Below are 22,753 nucleotides of genomic sequence, written 5' to 3' on the forward strand. Positions count from 1 at the left end.
TAAAAATATTAGAAGCTAAATTGATAAGTAAATGGGAATATGAAGTTTTGCAAGCTCTTTTGAAAGTAAAAGGTAAATATAATGAATTAACTTCAAAAATGATAAGAAAAGATTTGTTTTCCAAACAAGCGGTGTATTATGGAAATTCTAATAAGGCAGGAAAATTACTAGCAAATTATCTTAAGGCAAAAAAAAGGAGAACTAATATTAATGGAATAAAAGATGATAATGGTATAATAACAAATCAAACAAATATAATATTAAAACAATTTTTAAAATTTTATAAAGATCTATATTCTTCCGAACCTTATTTGGAGAAACAAAAAGATGGAAAAAAATTTTTAGATTTAATAAATGGACCTAAGATTCCTGATCATATGAAACGAAGTTTAGAAGAACCTATATCATTAAAAGAATTAGAAACAGCATTGAGATCTCTTAGAGTTGGATCCGCTCCAGGTGGTGATGGTTACACAGTAGAATTTTATAAAACATTTCAAAATATCCTCTCCCCACATTTATTAAAATTATATCAGACACAACTTATAAAAGGTAATATAAAAGGTACTATGGCTGAATCAATAATAATTGTTTTGCCTAAGCCAAATAAAGATCCTACTTTGGTTTCAAACTACAGGCCTATATCTTTGATAAACGTTGATAATAAACTTTTGGCGAAAATTTTGGCTTTGAGATTAGCCAAAGCTCTCCCACATATTATAGATATGCATCAAACGGGTTTCGTTGCTAAAAGACATTCCTCCAATAACTCTAGACTATTATTTCACATGCTAAACTTGTCAAAAAAAATGGATGAACCGGCTTTTACAGTTTCATTAGATGCTGAGAAAGCATTTGATAGGGTAGAATGGAATTTTATGTATCAGGCTTTAGAATGGTTTGGTATAGGTTCTGGATTTATACAAATGGTAAAAACATTGTATAGCTTCCCGATTGCAAGATTAAATATTAATAATAAGATATCTGATGGTTTTCAATTGCAGAGGGGAGTTAGACAAGGTTGTCCTTTATCTCCTTTGTTATTTGATGTTGTATTAGAACCCTTATTGTTAGCAATACAGCAAACGAGGGAGATACAAGGAATTCCATATTCAGATATGGAATATAAAATTTCGGCTTATGCTGATGATATTTTGCTTTATTTGAGAAATCCAGAGTCTACCTTATCTTCTTTATTGGAATTAATTGATAAGTTTGGCAAATTTTCAGGTTATAAAATTAATTGGAATAAATCTGAAATTATACCCTTGAATGTTTACTGTGTAAAAGGATTATTTGATATTTTTCCATTCATATGGAAAGAAGAAGGATTTAAATATCTAGGCATTCAAGTTAAAAAAACAATTGAAGATACTGTAAAAGAAAATGAAAAATATGTATTAAAAAAAGTAACGGAGTTATGTGAGCAATGGAACCCATTACATATATCTTGGTGGGGCAGAGTTCAAACTATTAAAATGATGATGTTGCCTGTGGTTTGCTACCAAATGAGTATGATACCTATTTATTTTCAGGGGTCCTTTTATAAGAAGCTTAATAGAATTTTAACAAAATTTCTTTGGCTTGGTAAAACACCTAGAATAGCTTTAGTAACCTTACAAAAATCAATTAAGGAGGGAGGGGTAAATTTTCCAAATTTCTATAGGTACCATCAAGCCTATATTCTACGTCAGGGTATGTATTGGATCCTCCCAGAACTTATAGATAATGCACCAGATTGGTTATATTTGGAATGGCGCCTTATGTTTCCCCTAAATTTAGTTCATTTACCAAGTATTAATATACCTAAAAGATACAGAGAAAATAAAATAATAATGGATACTTGGAAAACATTGAGATTTATTGATAAATTAACACCCATCCCAATATATAAATCAACTAATCAATCCATATGGATAAACTCCAAGATCAAAATTGGCGGAGCTCAAATCCTTTGGAAGAACTGGATTATTGCAGGAATTAGATCTCTAGATGATATTATTTCAGAAGGTAAACTGCTGGATTTTTCACAATTGCAACATAGATTTGGTCTTAATAAAACACAAAGTTTTAAATGGTTGCAATTGAAGCAGGCCATTCAGGTTGGGTTCCCTGAATGGAAATCATTAAACAATCAATATAGTTTAAAGTTCTTATGCTTTAAAGCAGACTTCCTAGGACATCAAGCCGCATTGTGGTATAAATTAATATCTGGATATTTGAATAAAAAACCAAAAAATGGTCTAAGAGACATTTGGAGCATTGAGATTGGACATCAAATTAATGCATCTCAATGGCCACTAATTTGGTCTTGGAGAATGGGATGTACAGTGTCAGCGTCTATGAGACAAACATGGTTCTTTTTATTACATAGAGCTTTTTGGACCCCTACTCGTTTACAAAAACTAGACAGTTCTAAGTCTAATAGATGCTGGCACTGTAATCTAGAACCAGGGACATTAGATCATTTATTATATCATTGTCCTTATATTAAAATTTTTTGAAATTCAATTTGGCCACAAATTAATAAATTAATGGAAAATCATATTGCAATATCATATGATACAATTTTATTTGGAACAATGATGAGAAAAAAAAGTCAAATTTCACCAGAAAATAATAAGCTTTTATTAATTATGACAGGGGTTGCCATTCAACATATAACTAACAATTGGAAAAATTACAACAACCTAAATTACACATTTTGGTGGAATACAATATGCCATATTTTTAAAATGGAAAGAACAATAGCAATACAAAAGGGGACATATAATAAATTTATAAAAATATGGGGGCCATTGACAAAATACTGTAATGATTAAATAATAGAATACTTTTTCTTCTTTTCTTCTTTTAGAGATTTTTTTTTTTTTTTTATGACACACATATAGGGGGGGTAAGGAAAACAATTTATATATAATATATTATAATATATGATACAAAATGTAACATATGATTAAAAAATAATAGAAGGGTGGGGGGAGGGAAAATGAACAAAATTTATCCAGAATATATTGTATTAGATATAAATATGTTATTGAATAATTATCAATTATATTCTAATATGTTGTATACTTTTATAAAATTTGAAATATTAAAAATATTATATTAAAGCAATAAAAGGGTGGGGGGAGGGTGAAGGGGAAAATCAAATCCAGACATACATTGTGTTAGATATAAAAGTGATACCATGCATTTATCAACTGTATTTTATTATTATGTACACTTTTTGTAAAATTTGAAAATAAAAATATAATGAAAAAAAAAAAAAAAAAAAAAAAAAAGTTTTCACAGTAAATGGTGCAGGTCAATAAAACAATCCAAAACTACACGGTAAGAATGTGGTGGTATGGACCACCTAGACTTCTTTCAGTTCCTCTGTATCATCACCCTTGAAACCATTAATGGTTCAGGTAGATCGCTTACATCTTCTTCTGTAAAGACTGAAGCAAAGAATTCATTCAGTCTCTCCGCTATGGACTTATCCTACCCGAATACCCCTTATTCTCCTTGATCATCCAAAGGTCCCATGAATTCCCTTACAATTTTTCTGCTTCTGATGTACTTAAAAAATTGCTACTATGAGTTTTTGCCTCTTTGGCAAGTTTTTCTTCATATTCTTTCTTAGGTTTCTTTATCAATGCTTTGCGTCTAATTTGCCAATGTTTGTCTCTTCTTATTTTCTGCATTTGGATCCTTTTTGGCTCTAATAGCCTCTTTCACTTCACCTTTTAACCATGTCGGCTCTCGTTTTCTCTTTTTTCCACCTTTGTTAATATGTGGAATACATCTGGTCTGTGATTCCACAATGGTATTTTTAAATAACATCCACTCCTTTTAGCTTCTTTTTAAACCATTTCCTCATTTTATGGTAGTTGCCCTTATGAAAATTAAATGCTGCTACAGTAGATTTCTCCAGATATCAGCTCAAATTTGATCATGTTATGATCAGTGTTTCCCAGTGGACCCAACACAGTTAGCTCCTGTACTATGCCCTCCATTCCATTAAGGCAGTGTCTCTCAAACTGTGTGCCATGGCACAGTGGTGTGCCCTGAAGAGATTTCAGATGTGCCAAGAGAGATTCCAGAATTTTGCTTTATTTTAAAAAATTCCCTTCATAAGTATACACTAGAATAGATGTCATGTATGTTTCATACGCAACAGTCTATCAATGTTATGAGATCTGTGTGCGTAAGGATACAGCTGCCCAGACAAGCATCATTCTTTGTCATGATTGGTCCTTGAAAAATAACAGCAAGTAATTTTAGTTTTATTTTTTATGCAATAGTTATCCTAACTTGAGCAACAAAGCAAAGTATCGTATTTTCGCGGATATAACGCGCACCCGTGTAAAACGCGCACACGGGTATAGCGCGCAGAAATCACTATGATATGTACAAAAACTTTTGTATACCGCGCTCACGGGTATACCGCGCATGATGCCCGACGCTCCTTTCGCCCGCCCTGACTTTCCGTGCGCTGTCCCGACTCTCCGTTCACCCCCCCTGACTTCCGTGCACTGCCCTGACTTTCCGTGCGCTGTCCCGACTCTCCGTTCACCCCCCCGACTTCCGTGCACTGCCCTGACTTTCCGTGCGCTGTCCCGACTCTCCGTTCACCCCCCCTGACTTTCCGTGCACTGTCCCCCCTTGAAGTCCTGTCCCCCCTTGAAGGTCTGTCCCCATCCTGAAACCTGATGCCCCCCCCCCGACGTCCGATACATCCCCCCCCCCCGGCAGGACCACTCGCACCCCCACCCCGAAGGACCGCCGACTCCCCAACAATATCGGACCAGGAGGGAGCCCAAACCCTCCTGGCCACGGCGACCCCCTAAACCCACCCCGCACTACATTACGGGCAGGAGGGATCCCAGGCCCTCCTGCCCTCGACGCAAACCCCCTCCCCCCAACGACCGCCCCCCCAAGACCCTCCGCCCGTCCCCCAGCCGACCCGCGACCCCCCTGGCCGACCCCCACGACACCCCCACCCGCCTTCCCCGTACCTTTGTGTAGTTGGGCCAGAAGGGAGCCCAAACCCTCCTGGCCACGGCGACCCCCTAACCCCACCCCTCACTACATTACGGGCAGGAGGGATCCCAGGCCCTCCTGCCCTCGACGCAAACCCCCCTCCCCCCCCAACGACCGCCCCCCCAAGAACCTCCGACCGCCCCCCCAGCCGACCCGCGACCCCCACGACCCCCCCACCCCCCTTCCCCGTACCTTTGGTAGTTGGCGGACAGACGGGAGCCAAACCCGCCTGTCCGGCAGGCAGCCAACGAAGGAATGAGGCCGGATTGGCCCATCCGTCCTAAAGCTCCGCCTACTGGTGGGGCCTAAGGCGCGTGGGCCAATCAGAATAGGCCCTGGAGCCTTAGGTCCCACCTGGGGGCGCGGCCTGAGGCACATGGTCGGGTTGGGCCCATGTGCCTCAAGCCGCGCCCCCAGGTGGGACCTAAGGCTCCAGGGCCTATTCTGATTGGCCCACGCGCCTTAGGCCCCACCAGTAGGCGGAGCTTTAGGACGGATGGGCCAATCCGGCCTCATTCCTTCGTTGGCTGCCTGCCGGACAGGCGGGTTTGGCTCCCGTCTGTCCGGCCAACTACCAAAGGTACGGGGAAGGGGGGTGGGGGGGTCGTGGGGGTCGGCCAGGGGGGTCGCGGGTCGGCTGGGGGGGCGGTCGGAGGTTCTTGGGGGGGCGGTCGTTGGGGGGGGAGGGGGGTTTGCGTCGAGGGCAGGAGGGCCTGGGATCCCTCCTGCCCGTAATGTAGTGCGGGGTGGGGTTAGGGGGTCGCCGTGGCCAGGAGGGTTTGGGCTCCCTTCTGGCCCGATATTGTCGGGATGTCGGCGGTCCTTCGGGGTGGGGGTGCGAGTGGTCCTGCCGGGGGGGGGATGTATCGGACGTCGGGGAGTCGGCCGGGCAAGAGGGCTTGGGCTCCCTCTTGCTCCGATCGTGGATGCGGGTGCGGGTGGGAGCGTGTGCGAGCGGTCGTTCGGGGTGGGGGTGCGAGCGGTCCTGCTGGGGGGGTGAATCGGGCGTCGGGCGGGGTGGGAACTATGTTTAAAAACTTTTGTATACCGCGCTCAGGCATATAACGCGCGAGGGGTATGCGCGGTAGGTAAAAACGCGTATAACGCGCGCGTTATATCCGCGAAAATACGGTAATCAAGGCTTTGTTACCATTTGAAAAAAAGAGAATGACTGCAGATGGTGGATGATGAAATGTGTGTTTGCTTTTTGACTATCGAGCTACGTTTTGAGTTAATTTGCACTCAAAAACAAGTACATCCATCGCCTTGATTAGCAATTCTATTCTATCTACTTTAGTTTCACGGTTGTTAGAATTACCTATACATAGCTTAAGAACTTTAAATAAATAACTCTCAAATTGAATATTTTGTCAGTTTTGTAATTTTATCATTTCAATTATGTGCCGTGAAAAACATTTGCTCTATTTAGTGTGCCAAAGCTTAAAATGTTTGAGAGACACTGCACTAAGGACCAAATCTAAGCTCGCCTCTTGTCAGTTCCTGGACCAGTTGCTTCAAAAAACAGTAGTTTATGATGTCTAAGAATTTTACCTTCCTAATACTCTCTGAAGTAACATTAATCAGTCAACGTTGGGGTAACTGAAATCATTAAATCCCAAAGGTGTGCTCTATACACTAACTGGAACCCCTTTCATAGGCCCATCCCAGTAAGACAAACAGAAAACCCAAAACAATAAAAACAAAGTGGAGGAAAAAAACTTCAGTTTATCTTCATCGATTTAAAAAAATCCACTTTGTTAAATAACAGTTCATATATGTCTATTCAATGTAATGATGAGTCCCATTCAAGGATATCGACCTTCATAGAGAGAATTGGCTCCAATAGTATTCACACACAGTTTTGCTCAATTAGCAATACTCAATTCTCATTTCATGCATAATAGCAAGGAAAACAATACAAAAAGGGACACTTAGCTGCACTTCTTGTTCAATAACATTCATCAAGCCATCAGCTCCAATCCTCATAGATGTACTGCTGTGTCCCATCAACCCAACAGAAAGATCCCCGTTTCACCACAGGCTGCATCAGAGGTTTATCACCATCCTTACAAACAAATACGCCCTCAAAAATAAGCATGATGCCAGCCTTTGGGATTTACTATATTTTTTGGGTAATTGAAATCACCCGTTATTATACTGTTGCCCAATGTGCCAACTTTCCTAATCTCTGAAAACATTTCTTCATCTGTCTGTTCATTCTGTGCCTGGGAGACAATAGTATAATCCTACCTGTATATTCCTTCCCTTCACACAAGGAATTTCTGTCCATATGGATTTCACACTATGTTATGCAGAATGCTTATTTTGATTCAGTTTCCTCTTTAACTTATAGCACAACCACCCCACCATCCCACCCTTCTCCAATTTAATCTACTCTATCCTTGAGATATAATTTGTACTCGGGTAACACAGTGTCCCATTGATTGTCCACCTTTCACCAGGTCTCCGAGATGCCTATTTATCATTCAGTGCTATATACTCTAACTCTCCTATTTTATTTTTTAGGCTTCAAGCATTTGTATACAGACACTTCAAATTGTGCTTTTTCCTTGTATCTACAGCCTGCTGAGAAGACAACAGGGATAATTTGAGTCCTTTACTCTGTCTTCCTCTTAAACACTCCTGGTTTCTTTCACCATTACTGAAACCCTACCTGCTGAACCAGAACGTACGCAAGTAGGGCTGGTCTCAGTTAGGGCACTGGCCTTTGACCTAGGGGCCGCCGCAGGAGCGGACTGCTGAGCACGATGGACCACTGGTCTGACCCAGCAGAGGCAGTTCTTAACTTCTCTCTATTGGGACTTATTTCACCCCTAAACTGAACTATTTCCTTGGGTCTTTGCAGCCCAAATATATGACCTTGCATTTCTTAATATTAGATCTTAGCTGTCAAATTTTAGACCATTCTTCAAGCTTCATTAGGTTCTTCCTCGTGATATTTACACCATTAGGGGTGTCTACTATGTTGCTGATTTTGGTATCATCCGCAAAGATGCAAATCTTACCTGATAGCCCTTCAGCAAAATCTCTTACAAAAATGTTAAAAAGAACAGGCACAAGAACAGAACCTTGAAGCACAACACTTATAACATCCCTTTTCTCAGAGCAATCTCCATTGATTACTACCCTCTGTTGCCTTCCACTCAACCAGTTTCTAACCCAGTTTGTCACTTTGGGGTTCATACCTAGGGCACTCTGTTTATTAGACACCTATGTAGAACAATGTCAAAGGCTTTGCTAAAATATAAATGCACCACACCTAGCGCTCTCCCTCTATCCAATTCTCTGGCGAACCAGTCAAAGATCACATTTGTCTGAAAAGACCTGCCTATAGTGAATCCATGTTGTCTCAGGTTCTGTAATCCACTGGATTACAGCAACTTCACTATTCTCTGTTTTAAAAACATTTCCATTAACTTACTTACCACAGAAGTCAGACTTATGGGTCTGTAATTCCCTATTTCCTATTTACTTCCACTTTTTTGGAGAGGGACCACATCTGCCTTTCTCCAGGTCTCCGGAACAACTTCCGATTCTAGAGAAGCATTGAAAAGGTCAGCCAGAGGAGCCACCAGATGGTGTACACCCTTTAGTACCCTCAGATGTACACCATCTGGCCCTATTGCTTTGTCCACCTTTAGTTTAGCTAGCTCTCACGAACATAGTCCTCTGAAAATTGATCAGGGTCTACCTCACCTCCATCCCTATTTGCATTTGTCTTCTGTGATTCCAGTCCTGGCGCTTCAGCTGTGAGCATAGAACATAAACATTTGTTAATTCAGCCTTATCTTTATCAGCTTCTACATATTTCACCCCTTCACCTTTGAATCTCACTATGCCACTTTTGAACTTTTTCCTATCACTAATATACTTTTAAAGAATATAAGAACATAAGAATTTCCGCTGCTGGGTCAGACCAGTGGTTCATCATTCCCAACAGTCCGTTCACGTGGCGGCCCTTAGGTCAAAGACCAGTGCCCTATTTGAGTCTAGCCTTACTTGCGTATGTTCTTTTCCAGTAGGAACTTATCCAACCTTGTCTCGAATCCCTGAAGGATGCTTTCCCCTATAACAGCCTCCGGAAGAGTGTTCCAGATTTCTACCACTCTCTGGGTGAAGAAGAACTTCCTTACATTTGTACGGAACCTTTTCCCTTCTAACTTTAGGGAGTGCCCTCTCGTTCTCTTCACTTTGGAGAGGGTGAACAGTCTCTCATTCTCTTCTAAGTCAATTCCCTTCAATAACTTGAATGTTTTGATCATGTCCCTTCTCAGTCTTCTGTTCTCAAGGGAGAAGAGGCCAAGTTTCTCTCACCTCTCATTGTACGGCAGCTCCCCCAGTCCCTTAACCATTTTTGTCACTCTTCTCTGGACCCTTTCGAGTAATACTATGTCCTTTTTCATGTATGGCGACCAGTGTTGGATGCAGTATTCCAAGTGGGGGCGTACCAAGGCCTGGTATAATGGCATGATAACATTTTCAGATATGTTCTTCTTAATCATTCCTAGCATTCTGTTTGCCCTTTTCGCCGCTGCCACACATTGCGCAAATGGTTTCACCAACAACATTTTGCCGTGTTGGTACAGGCTATTGTACTTGCACAGTTAGATTATGCAAATTACCTTTTTATTAATCTGAGTAAAAGCAATTTAAAAAGATTACAACTTATACAAAACACAGTGGCTAAATTATTATTTGGGAAAATAAAATATGATCACGTCTCTCCCCTTTTGAGTACTCTTCACTAGCTTCTGGTTGAGAATTCAGTTCAAATGTGCTCATATAATATTTAAAATCATTCATGGAATTTTTTCTCCATTGGTCTCTGTCTTTTAATTCTTTGCAGTTGTTACATTCAAGAACTTCTCAAAGATGTAAACTTGCTTTCCCCTTTTTCAAAGGGATTAGAACAATAGGTTATACTTTTCGTACTTTTGTATTTATCTTTGCAAAAATTTGGAATGATCTTCCTTCTGAAATCAGAATCCATGCCTCACTTCAAAGTTTTCGTAAATCTTTAAAAATGCTACTGCTTCAGAAATCATTAATAGATTCTCCAAATTTACATTAGAAGATTATAAATAATGGTGCTTTCTACTTTGTATACTTTAATTGTAATGATCTATCTTTATGTGATGTGATAAATCAATTCTTATAAAGAGTCGAGCTCTTTCTTAGGGAATACCCGGTATAAAAACCTAAAGATTGGATTGGATTGGATCTCCAGGATGTGAGCTTGTCTGCTCAGGCCTTTACCCTCGACAGGAAGGATCAATGAGAATACCACCTATGCACCTGACTGATTTACCTTCTCTCCCAGAGCCACGAAGTCACATTTGATGGAGTACCTAACTATATTAGTGCCAACATGGATGAGCAGCTTTGGATACTAGTTATTATGCTTGATGAGTCTTGGCAAGCTCTCTGTAACTTCCTGGATTTTGGCACCAAGTAGACAGCATACCTCCTGGGACATCATGTCTGGTCTGCAAATGGACACCTCTGTACCCCTCAGAAAGGAATCACCAACCACCACTATCTTATGCCTCCTAGTGATCACGGATTCAGCAATTTTTGGGATTTCAAGCTTTGGTCCTTCCTCTCCCTGGGATGCTCTCATCTCCTCCACTTCAAGGACTACATACTGGTTCTTCAGTTCAAGGGCAGTTAGAGTTACAGTATCAATCGTGCAGGGTCCCATAACCTGAGTCCAGCTGTCCTCCCTCAGCAACGCCTTTTCTTCCCCACTGCTGGAAATCTTTTATGCCTCATGAAGCATTTCATCCATGTACCTCTCATTCTCATGGATGCTTCTCAGTCTTACCACCTCATCTCTCAGTTCATGTACTTCCTTTATAAGGAATTCAAACTGAAGACAGCTTGCACATGGAATCGCTTTCTCTACTTGCGTAACTTTTTCTGTTTTCACAGACAGAGCTCTCTTTTCTCTCCCTCCACCCCAGTTCCATTCAGTATCCTGCCCCCTCACCTCCCCATCACTGTTTCTGACTTCCCAAACCAGCAGAAGTGACAGTAAACGTAAATGCAGCCATCACAGGACCTTCCTGCAGCTGTCAGTTCTGCCCCAGAACAAGGAAGTGACATTGGAAGGGGTAGTCTGACAGTGCTGCGATGACTACATTTAAGTTTACTGCCACAATTGCTGGTTTGGGAAAGCAGCAGAGAAGATCCTGGTGTGCCAGCTGTTCATCACCTTAGAGCTTGCACCTGGGGAAGACTGCTTCCCCCCCATAGTATGCCATTGAAGAGTTCTGACTGTGACCAAGGAGTGCTCAAATTAAAGGATGAAATAGTAGTAATAGCATTCTAATCCTTCACATTCAGTGTGACCCAATCTTGGTTTTCAAGTTCATGTTCCTTAGTCTTATGTTATTAATCAACCAACTTGAACAATTCAAAATGCAAAACTATAGGTCCCAAGAATTTCAGAATGATTATATTTGGAAGTTTAAAATTTCAGGATTAGTTCAGAGTACATTTTGAATTAGAGTTAATTGAGAGGTGTGAAGGAATCAGAATTAGTTGTTCTTTCAGTAAGTATTATTTGAAAAGGCTCTATCTGTATGCATGTATTTAGATTCACAATAAAATGTTTAAAATAAAAGGCACAATACTGACTAAGCATGGGTCCTTGCTAATAGCATGAAGTATGATTTTCTTTCAAGAACATCCTTATACAGGACTTATGTAAAATCATGTAAGGGCATTATTCAATTATTTTATAACAGTTCCTTTTACTGTGGTTGGAAAAATAATGAAGTATTTAAAATTCTAGTCACTTATTTCTGTATTGCTGTTTCGGCATCTCTTTCTGGCAGACCTGCTAATTTTCCATGTGGTTAACTGGATGAATAAATAGTATGAGTTAAGCAGCTGAATTTTTCTATAGCGGTACAGTACAGTGTGTAATTGCTGTCACATTTTATTTAAGAAACCTTATTGCTTTGAAAGTACCTGGATAACCAGAATCTTTAATAACTTGTATTTGTTTCTTGTCAAGGAATTCCACTTGAATATCGAACTGAGTACATTGCTTTACACAAAGATAGGGAATATTTGTTTTATCATACTCGGATGTTCTTTTGAAACGTTGCCATGCCCTCCTTATAGAGAAATCAATCTCAGTTTTTGTACTCTCTCTTGAGTTTATATGTGGTTTTGCATTAAAGATTCATATAGAAACATTTTAGGCTCAAAAATGATGTATCATAAACAAGACTGATAGAATGTTAGGCCAGGTATAAGTTAAACAAGTTATAAAGCCAATCATAAATAGATATATGTCACCAAATATAGTCCTTGCAGCAACAGGACACCATTGAGAAGATAGATGTTAGACAATTTACAGATCAAACCGTAATAGTACATTTTTTTTCAGTTAAAAATTAATCTTGAGAGTATTGGATCTTTTGCAGGTCCAAAATTTTACAAGAGATTAAAACTTAAAAAAATTCCTTTAACAATTAAGTCAAAAGAAAAATATTTAAAAATTATATTCTTCACTTAGGGCTCCTTTTACTAAGGTGCGCTAGCGTTTTTAGCACATGCAGGAAATTGCCACACGCTACACTTCTAGAACTTACGCCAGCTCACTGCTGGTGTTAAGGTCTAGTGCGCGTGGCAATGTAGCACACGTTATCCGCGCGTTAATGCTCTAGTATACCTTAGTAAAAGGAGCCCTTAGTTTCCTTAAGTTGCTACTTGTCTATTTTTCAGGCTTCCACACACCTGTCATAGACCTAGAACCATTGAATATGTAACACGTGGCTAGAATGAAAAACATAATGTAAAAGGAATGAGGTATGCTAGTACTTGCATCAGTGTCTTTGCTGTCTATATTAAGATTCAAAAATATACACTAGATTGTGGATCAGTTTTATCATTTTTTAATACTAGGTTAGCGCAAATGAAATTGATTTCAAAAGGTAAAGTCAGCTGTAATGAAGGTTATTATAGATTACTACTACAAGAATGTGATGAATTCAGATCAGGGTTCTGCTGTCAGCTGTGAAGAACTAGAGCTGTAGGGAAGAAATTGTGAGGCAAAAATAAGGGAAGATTAGGATCTTACCTCAATAAACTTATTTCCAGTATAAAAGAACATGAGCCTTAACCAGTGGGTTATTCACCGTTACCCACGAGTTTTTGCAGGAGTCATCTACAGCTTTTCAGCTCCACCTTCTTATATCAGTTGGCAGTCTCCATCTCCTCAGTTCATACCAAAGCAGTGGATCACCCCTAAAGAGGAGAAATAACAAGAAGGGCACAGGGAACTCCATGACCAAGTCAAATCTTTTCTGCTGTGCAACAAAGACAATGAATTAAATAAACTCCATGAACTTTAATGCAAACAAGATGGAACCAAACGAACCACCTTCCTGAGTGCAACCATTATTAACATTAATACAGCTGTTATATACTTTCCCATGGGCGCGCTATCACATCAGTTCAGTTTATTTGATATACCACAAATATAAAAACAAGTTTAAAATCTAAGTGATTTACATTAAAAGATGAAGGGGAACAGGACAAACCCTTAAATAGAATAATAAACATGACAAAATATAACTGAAACACATTTATTTAAAAATTTATATACCATATAAATCCTATATGGTTTACATAATAACAATCATAAATAATAGACAGTACATACATGCTCAATACATTTTAAAAAACTTTGCTATAAGGTCCAGAAAAGTTATCAAAAAAACATTTGCAGATAATTACATCACACAATATCTCATCATAAGAAAGCATTTTCAAACAATTGTGTTTTCAACATTTTCTTGAAACTCAACCTAACTGCGCATAAGCTCAGAACCACTAGCAAGGCATTCCAAACTTTACACCCCCAACTGACAACATAGCATCGCCAATCCTGAAGTGAGAAATTGTCATCCTGCCACCCAAACATAATTTCATACTATTTTCTGATCTTAAACTCCTTCTGGGTTGATAGATCTCAAGAAATCCTTGCAGAACAGTGGGAGATGTGTGGTACAATATCTGATGTACTATCAACAAAATTTTTAACTGCACTCTTTGTTGGATTGGCAACCAGTGCAACTATTTTAACACTGGTGTTATGTGTGTCAACCTGCGGGTACCTGTGATCAACCTTGCTGCAGAGTTAATCAGTATCTGTAGCGCCCTCATCTTCACTTTCGCAGCTCCCAAATACAATGTATTGCAATAATCTACCCTGCTCAAAATCAACGTCTGTACCACAGTTCGAAAATCATAATTTGACAACATTGGTTTCAGTCTATATAACATTTGCAACTGCATATATCCTACCTGAATTGTCTTCAATATTTGTTTTCCCATAGTCTGGCAGCTATCTAAACACATTCCTAACACATTCATCTCCTTTTTAATCACCAAGACTGCTTGACAACCGAATAAAACTCATCTTTGTATGCTCTTGACTGCTTCAAAGCAAGCATTTGGAGACACACACACTTGTTTGAGACAGTAAGCAGGCTAAATCAGCATCTGACAGAGCAGCCATCAAGACCTATGTTCCTATATACTGGAAAGAAGATTATCAAGGTAACAACCTATGTCCCCTGTGTCTAGGATTTTAAGGCCCCCCTCCAAAATGGCTGACGAGAATGTCCAAGCCCCACCAGCTGAAGAGATCTGCTGTCCGAACTCTTCCTTTATGCTGTCCAATTACAGGAAGTTGGCAGCATGCTTCAACAGTCAACACCAGCACTCCCATGGATGCTCAGTTTGCCATTGATTTCCTCACTGCTCAGGTAGCATGAAGGAACTCGGGCAATGAATCTCTTGAGCCGGCAGGGTGTGGGCTTCACCCTCATCAAAAGTAGGACTCAACACTGCAGTGCTGGGCAAGAAGAGCTGAGAGGAAATATGTGGCCTAGGGGCACTGTGCAAAAATTATTAGATTTCAAAGGTGCCATGAACCAAGAAAGTTTGGAAACGTTTGAATTGTCTTCCTAGTCCACATAAATCTTGCAATATATTACTGTTTCAAGAATATTTGTGATCATTAAATATCATGGAGGTCAAAGAAGCTGGGCACGTTTACTAAAAACGTGCCCAATTTATTCCAGCAGGTCCTTCAGCAGATAGTATTTGCTAACCATTACTTCCAGATGTCCCATATACTTATATGGTATTGAATAGTTTCTGATTATAGTCAATTGTATTGTTGTTTCCTTAAAAGTAGAATTGGTCTCTAATATTTAAACATGTTTTTCTTTAGGTAGCTCTAGTACAATGGACAGAGAGTGTTGGCCTCACTCTGGTTAACAGAGATTTAACCTCAATGCAACTAAAGACCCCAGGTGGACAGATTCTAACATACTACATTCTCCAGATTTTCCCTTTCACTTCAGAAAGTAAATGTATGGGAATCATAGTGAGGGTGAGTATGTTGCAAATTCATAACAACATGTTTGTCAAAGCTTATTGATTCAAAAACAAAACAATACACTCTGCTGTGAAGCACAGCTCTCCAAGGCAAGTAGCAAGAAATATGAGGTATACATTTTTGCAATGTGTTAATAAATTAGTTTAAAAACAAGATACAGATAATATCCCATTAATTATTTTGTTCTGATCATGAAGATGCTAAAGTCTTTTCTGGACCAGGTAAATAGTTTTGTCAGCTAGTTATGAAGAATTATTCTCAGTTCATGGAAAAGATTTACTACTCATAACATAGTGCTGAATTTTCAGTCTGTTATACATACCGTATTTTTCACTCCATAAGACGCACTTTCCACCCCAAAAAGTGGGTGGAAAAGTGGGTGCGTCTTAAGGAGTGAATACAATTTTTTTTTTAACACTTCTCCCCCGCCCCAGTACCTTTTTTTAAATTCTAGTGGTCTAGCGTGGTCTCACCAGGAGCTTTCCACGCTCCTGCTGTACAGCTGCCTTCTTTGTTGCTGCAGAGCGGCAAATAAGGCAGGAGCATGAGCTTTTCACTTCCTGCCTGGTCCCTCGCCGCTCTGTGAATGGCTGTCGTCAGTCCCCTTGAATCATGAGAACTGAAGGCAGCCATTCATGGAGGACGAAAAGCTCGCGCTCCTGCCTTATTCGCCGCTCTGCAGCAACAAAGGAGGCAGTTGTCCAGCAGGAGTATGGAAAGCTCCTGGCGAGACCGCGCTGGACAACCGGCATTTGAAAAAAGGTACAGGGGAGCAGCAGGCTGCCTACCACCAGATGCACCTACTTGTAGAGGAGGAAAACCCTTTTCCTGGTTTTTCCTCTTCTACATGTAGGTGCATCTTATGGTCAGGTGCATCTTATAGACCTTAAAATACGGTACGTTGGAGGTAATTTTACAATAGAGTGCCTATAAAATTGTGAGACATCTGGGGGGGTTTCTTATTCTATAAAGGCAACAAAAGCACCTACAGTATATGCTTTTTTAACATAAACACCCAGAAGCAATCATAGTAGTGCACAAATCTTCTCACGCATAGTTATGCCTGTTCCAAGGCAATTGTAAAATATTATACAATATAGTACAAATATGCATGAGCAGAAATTTAAAATAAAGGATAACATTGTTGAATGATGGCTAGGTGTAATTTTATAAGTGACATCTAGTTTTAGACACAAACAGTAGTGATACTGCATACTTTTAGGCATACTTTTAGGCAAAATCAGTGTAGGTGTATGGGTAGAATTGTGATTTACACACACAGAGGGGCACAATCAAAACACATGTCTAAATCTGTTTTGGGCCTAGGGTACTAATCGCCCAAAATCGGCAGTGTCCAAAATCCATTCTTGAAAAATGTGTCCAACATTTTTTTCCCAAAAAATCGCTACTTCTACGTCTAACCGTTTGATCGTCCAGACTGCTAGTACGTCCATCTTCATATTATATTCTCATCCCAAAAATCGTCCAAGTCCCAAACACCCAGAATAAGACCTTTTGGACATGGAAGGGGCTAGCAAAGTGATGGATTGGCCACCCAGACATGGCAACAGAATATCTGGGCACCTTACATGGCACTGCTGTGAATGTCACAAAAAGAGTGCCACATAAACATCTCACCACAACTCCCTTGCAGGTCATGGAGAGATCCCCAAAACACCCCTCAAAATCACTATACCCACCTGTCTACAACCCCAATAGCCCTTATGGCTGCAGGTGGCACCTATATGGTAGGAGAGTAGAGTTTTGGTGGACTCACATTTTCCATCATGAATGGCTTAAGGGCCTGGGTCCTTCTCTCTATGGTTCACTAGCTCACCCCCCAGACTACTTAAGCCACCTCTGTGCAGCTCTACTAGGCTTTCCTATGCCAGATGCTGATGTTCTGGAGGCAGGCATGTATGTTTTTATTCCGATATTTATGGCCGTGTGGGGGGGCAGTGATCACTGGAGGAGTGTGTGGGGGGTCTACACTTTGTCCCTGCAGTGGTTATCTGGTCACTTTGGATACCTTCTGGGCACTTAGACCTGTTTTTAGATCACCTAAGTCACTACATATAAGTTCCGTCCAGGCAGCCTTGTAAAACTTTTGATTATCCCTGCAGTACAGCTAGGTCGGCTCACATCCCACCCTAACCATTCCTTCAAAAATGCCCCTTTCAGCTCTGGGCACATAGCAAGATTCAGAGGCCTAAAAAGTCTCTGGCTACATCTAAAAACCCATTTTTATTATCAGAACTTTGATGGCCTAACTTTTAGGTCGTCTCAAGTGCCGATCTGGGTGGGTTTTTAGACATATTTCTGTTTTGATTATGAGCCCCATAGTTTATAAAATGCAAGTGAATGTTTACACCTGCTTCTGAGCTGGTTAAATGTCCATGGCTTCATTTTAGTCTTTAAAGATAATATGTTTAGAATAATTTTTCTGCCTGCTGCTAATTCAGTCAATCAGTTATATGATAATATTCTTGTACAATCCCACTTTATTCCGGGACCATTGAGTTATTTCCGTCTACCCGTCAGGACTTTGTAGGAAGCTTCAAATTTCAGAGACTTAAACTCCACCCTGTCTTACCTCAGCACTGACCCTCTAAGAATCAGTTTTCTTTCATAGAAGCCAGGCTGTAGGAGCTAGTCTTTTGTGCCCATGTTTTATTTTGTGTAATTTCAGTCTTTGCGTTTGTGGTTTTCACCCTTGTGTTGCAGAGATTCCCTGTGGGGACAGCTCTGACAGCGGGATATCACAAACCTTCATAAAAGTCTGCTTCTGGGGGGGTTCACTGCCTGTCACCACACCCTCTGGACAGCCTGCACATCAGATTGGGGCTCAGGGTCCATTCCCTTGGGAGCTTGTTCACCCCAGGTTTATCTGCTAGTGGGTCAAGCACAGGCTCCGTGGTTCCATAGAGGTGCACCCAGGATCGGAACCAGACTGCGTTCCTCTGCCAGGCATCTGCGCAGCATGTCCTACGGTGGCGGAGGTACCCGGCCATGGATGTCTGTCCAGTGTGGCAGTCAGAAGACTCAAAGTCCAGTTTTCCAGCTCTTTAAGGCAGAGGATCTCCCTATATAAGCTGTTTCAGCTCTGTATGCAGTGTTTCCCATTCAGCACATGTAACTCTGACTACAACCTGAATCAGCAATTTTTGCAACTCCTTATATAATGGGATCACTCAAAAAGAATCATGTCGTCTGCAGCTTATCCAAAACACAGCCATCAAACTCATACCTAAAGCAGGAAAATACGACCATGTCACTCCTCTTCTTTGAGAATCGCACTGATTACCCATCTCACATCGCACCACATATAAAATTCTCTTGCTTGCTTTCAAAATTAAACTTATGAGTTCTCCACCATTTCTCAATAAACTCTTTATTCCTTACTCCTCATCACGAACCCTCAGATCAGCAGACCAGAACTTAATGACTGTCCCTCCAATCAAGGAACTTTATTACACTCAAAATACAAACTTTTCCGTTACAGCCCCTACTCTATGGCATGCTATGCCATCTCACCTCCACCAAGAAAATTTTCTTGATAAATTCAAAATCAAACTGAAAACCTTCTTATTCTAAGATGCATTCCATAGCGCTTGACAATAACCCTCTTCAATTGCAACACACTCCACAAAAGAACCGCTTCTTTGAAGCGACACCCATTCCCTGATGTTTTTCCCCCTCCTCTCATACCTCCATTTGCTATTATTTTACGAAATCATTATAAACTTTCCATTCCCTCACTCCCTCAAGTCCAGGAATGTCACCGTCTTCGTCTACTTTGTTTCACCTTTTCTTTTTTACCCCGTTTTTACATTTACTTTTATGCTTTTAGCTTTGTAAACCGGCCAGATACAAGCCGATGGTCGGTATATTAAAATGTAAATAAACTTGGGGAGTCTCTAAAAGGGGTTTTTAAGTGGTTTCCCTGCATGCCCTACCCTAACCCTAAAATTGCCATTTTATAGGGCTCCCTGTGTTTTTCCCGGGCTAATTTTAGTGAAAATTGGGACCCATGGTGGTCATCTTGGATTTTTTTCCTGATTTGATTTTAAAGTTATTTTTTATACTTGCCAGCTTCATTTTTCTAGAAAACCATGCAGATGGCCTCCCCAGGGCAGGATGTGATGGATTCATGTCTTATATGCTGTGGATGGCTGTCGGATGCACAGCCATGTTCCACATGTGTTGTGGCCCACAAGGGGTGCGCGCCTTGCCTGGATCCTGTGCCTTCGACCTCCAAAGAGGGTCTTCCCGTACCTTGTGCTCCGAAACCTGAAAAAATGGTGTTGGGGAGACAAACCTCATAAATCCTCCAAACATTCCAAACTTGGACAGCAGGGGTTGGCTCCCACCCAGTGGAGGATGGGTTTTGCCCGCATTTTATTAATCTGATGTATCAGGTATATTTGGCTACCAAAAAAAAAGGTATCTACCTGTCTCCCTTTTGCCAACCTCCTTGCCAGCCATAGGGATCCCTGCTCTTTCTTTTGGACCAGGGACTTTTCTTGCCTCCCTTCAGCGGTGCTGACAGGTAAACTGGTAGTGCCCACTGTTACACCAGATGTGCTTTCTATGTTTCTGCTTATGCAAGGGAGCACTGCGGCTACCGCAGATGTGGCAGATTTGGCAGATCTTCAGGATCTGGATCAGTGTGGAGTTCCAGATCTGAGGGAGAATCCCACTGTGTGCAGATTTTTCAAACACACGCATCTGGTGGATTTGATCTCTGAATCTCTCCAGGAATTAAAGCTGCAGTCTGAGCAGCCTGTCACTGCAAAATGTTTTCTCATGATTGACCAGACGCCACAGTCTGCCTCTTTTCCTGATCATTCTGACCTAGTTCAGATTCTTACGGATATTTTTGAGGCACTTGAAGGTCCCTTAACATATGCTCGCTTCATGTCTCATCTTTATGCCATGGCGGATGCCTTTAGCAAGCATTTTGCTTCCCTGACGGTGGATTCCTCGGTGGCCCAGTTCACCAAGCACACTTTTCTCCCTGGTGACATGGAGTTTTCCTGAAGGGTGTTAAGGACTGACGTGTGGATTTCATCCTTAAGCTCTTACAGAAATTAAATTTTTTTAAAAAAGAGAAAGACTGCAGATGGTGGATGATGAATTATGTGTTTGCTTGTTGCATTTTTAGTTGATTAGCAATTCTATTCTGTCTAGTTTCATCGTTGTTACAATTACCCATACATAGCTTAAAGAACTTTAAATAAATTGGTTTTACAATTTTATAATGTCAATTATAATGTGCCGTGAAAAACATGTGCTCCATTTAGTGTGCTGGAGCTTAAAAAAAAAGTTTGAGAGGCACTGATCTATGCAAACAAAAATTCCTTGTACTTTATTTCTAAATTTCTTACATTACAGGAAGAATCATCTGGAGAAATCATGCTGTATATGAAAGGCGCAGATGTTGCAATGGTCAGCATAGTACAGTACAATGATTGGTTGGAAGAAGAGGTAAGTCATCTTTCCTCTGAAGTAGGTAATTGATAGTTTAAGTAAAGAAACAGAATCACAGACATGGGTATGTATTGACTATTATGGTGACCTTGTGGAGGTGGGATCATGGGTGTGGGTTCTAGGAGCATTTTGAAAGATTGTGTTGAAAGATAGGTGGAGTGGGGGTTTGGGAATTGCTGTACTGCTTACCTAGGAGCTAGCTGCCGGTGATCTCTGCTTGGTCAAACCCTCAGTAGATTTCTGAATCCGGGAGGATGTAGGCATCATGGGTGGACCTGGGTAGCGAGCACACACATACACAGTCTCATTCTAGGCATTACAGATAGCCTGCATGTTCACTGAGTGGTTTGGTTTCCTATTCCTATAGGTGTCCTCATAAGCCCAGTGGGTCTGAATGCAATGTGTGTGCAGTCGATGACGCCTAGGACCGAGGGGAAATGGTCTATGGTGTAGACCTGAGCCATATTGTTCTGGAGTGCCTGGGTGGTGGTAGGCAATGTAATATATTCAGAGGTGTGGGTGAGGAAGGCATTGAGGAATTGGGCAAGACAGTTGAAGATAAGTATTATCTATGTGTAAAACAGTAGCTGTATAATCTCTCATTGGTTAACATTAGTTCCACATCCACAGTTAAATTTGTAGATAGTAAAAGATGGATTTTATTTTTCATGCATTTACAGTATACTATTTACCATGCTCTTTGCTCTTCCATCACAAAGAACATCTCAAAACACTTATAACACTGTAAACACATTTAAAAGTGCTTTGCAAGCAAGATCCATAATTAGTGGACACAGAATAGTAATCAAGCTGAATATCTCTTCATTCACAGGCACTGGCAGGCACACTTTCATGCATGTGAACTGTCAGGAGCTCTACAGGAACTGTAGTAGTGAGATACAGGATTGGAAGGGCAGTGCTGCCTATCCCTGCATTCTTCTGAATTACAACATGGCTTTCCATCTACATTGGTAAATGCAGGGTTTTTTAATGATATTGCAGGCTGCTGATAATTGAATATGTTGTTTTGTATTGTCAATATTTTTATGATGTAAATGGATTTTATGTGTGTTATTTGTAACTCGCCTGGGTATCAGGCAGGAGATAAATTTTAAATAAATGGATGGCTGGGTGAGATCTGCATTGACTGATAGTACTGACTGGAAAGTTCCAGTGGCCAGAAAGGCAAAGAAGGCAGTGACCTTCAGATAGACTTGCACTGGTTAATCCTGCATGTCCTGGTTTGGGAGAGGAATTGTAAGAGCTGATCATAGAGATGCTATATGGCAGCCTTATCAAAGCATTACCTAGTAAAGCATTCCTGATTAGTGAGATCCAGGAAGTCCAGACCTGCACAATTTCTAATAGGGGTATTTCCAACCTCCCATCCACATCCAGCAAGGTGTCTGTCACAGTAGCATTCAGCACATCCATGACTGACATGTAGGTGTCCCAGCACCAGAGCTGCAACCCACTGACCCTAGTAACACCACTGTGTACACATCTACTGCACCTAGTGTGACCCAGCAATAGCAAACAGTCATGACTCATACTCAGCAGCCAAGAAAAAAAAGAAAACCCAACAGTTCCACAGTGAAATGGTAAAACCAGAAACAAAGAAATACTGTGGACATAGATGTTTGTGATTGAGGTATTTATTCAGTCAAAATATAATGTAGTCAAGAGTTCCCAACAAAGGAATCCACCTATGTAATGGAAGTTGCAGACCCAACACGGTCCGTGTTTCAACTAACCACCTTCTTCAGAGGTCCAATAGTCTGCAATTGCACA

At 40.7% G+C, this 22,753-nt stretch overlaps 1 protein-coding gene across 7 annotated transcripts in view; it reads left to right on the forward strand.

The window, feature by feature from the left end:
• ATP9B (ATPase phospholipid transporting 9B (putative)) overlaps window positions 1-22,753 on the forward strand; it is a 668,517-nt gene that overhangs the window by 511,822 nt on the left and 133,942 nt on the right. For all 7 annotated transcript variants that reach the window (XM_033934419.1, XM_033934424.1, XM_033934423.1 and 4 more), the window contains 2 exons: window positions 15,305-15,466; window positions 20,867-20,959. In XM_033934419.1, the coding sequence (XP_033790310.1) occupies window positions 15,305-15,466; window positions 20,867-20,959 (255 nt within the window). The remainder of the gene's footprint in view (window positions 1-15,304; window positions 15,467-20,866; window positions 20,960-22,753) is intronic.

This window comes from Geotrypetes seraphini, chromosome 2 (assembly GCF_902459505.1).
Source record: "Geotrypetes seraphini chromosome 2, aGeoSer1.1, whole genome shotgun sequence".
Taxonomy (NCBI): Eukaryota; Metazoa; Chordata; class Amphibia; order Gymnophiona; family Dermophiidae; genus Geotrypetes; species Geotrypetes seraphini.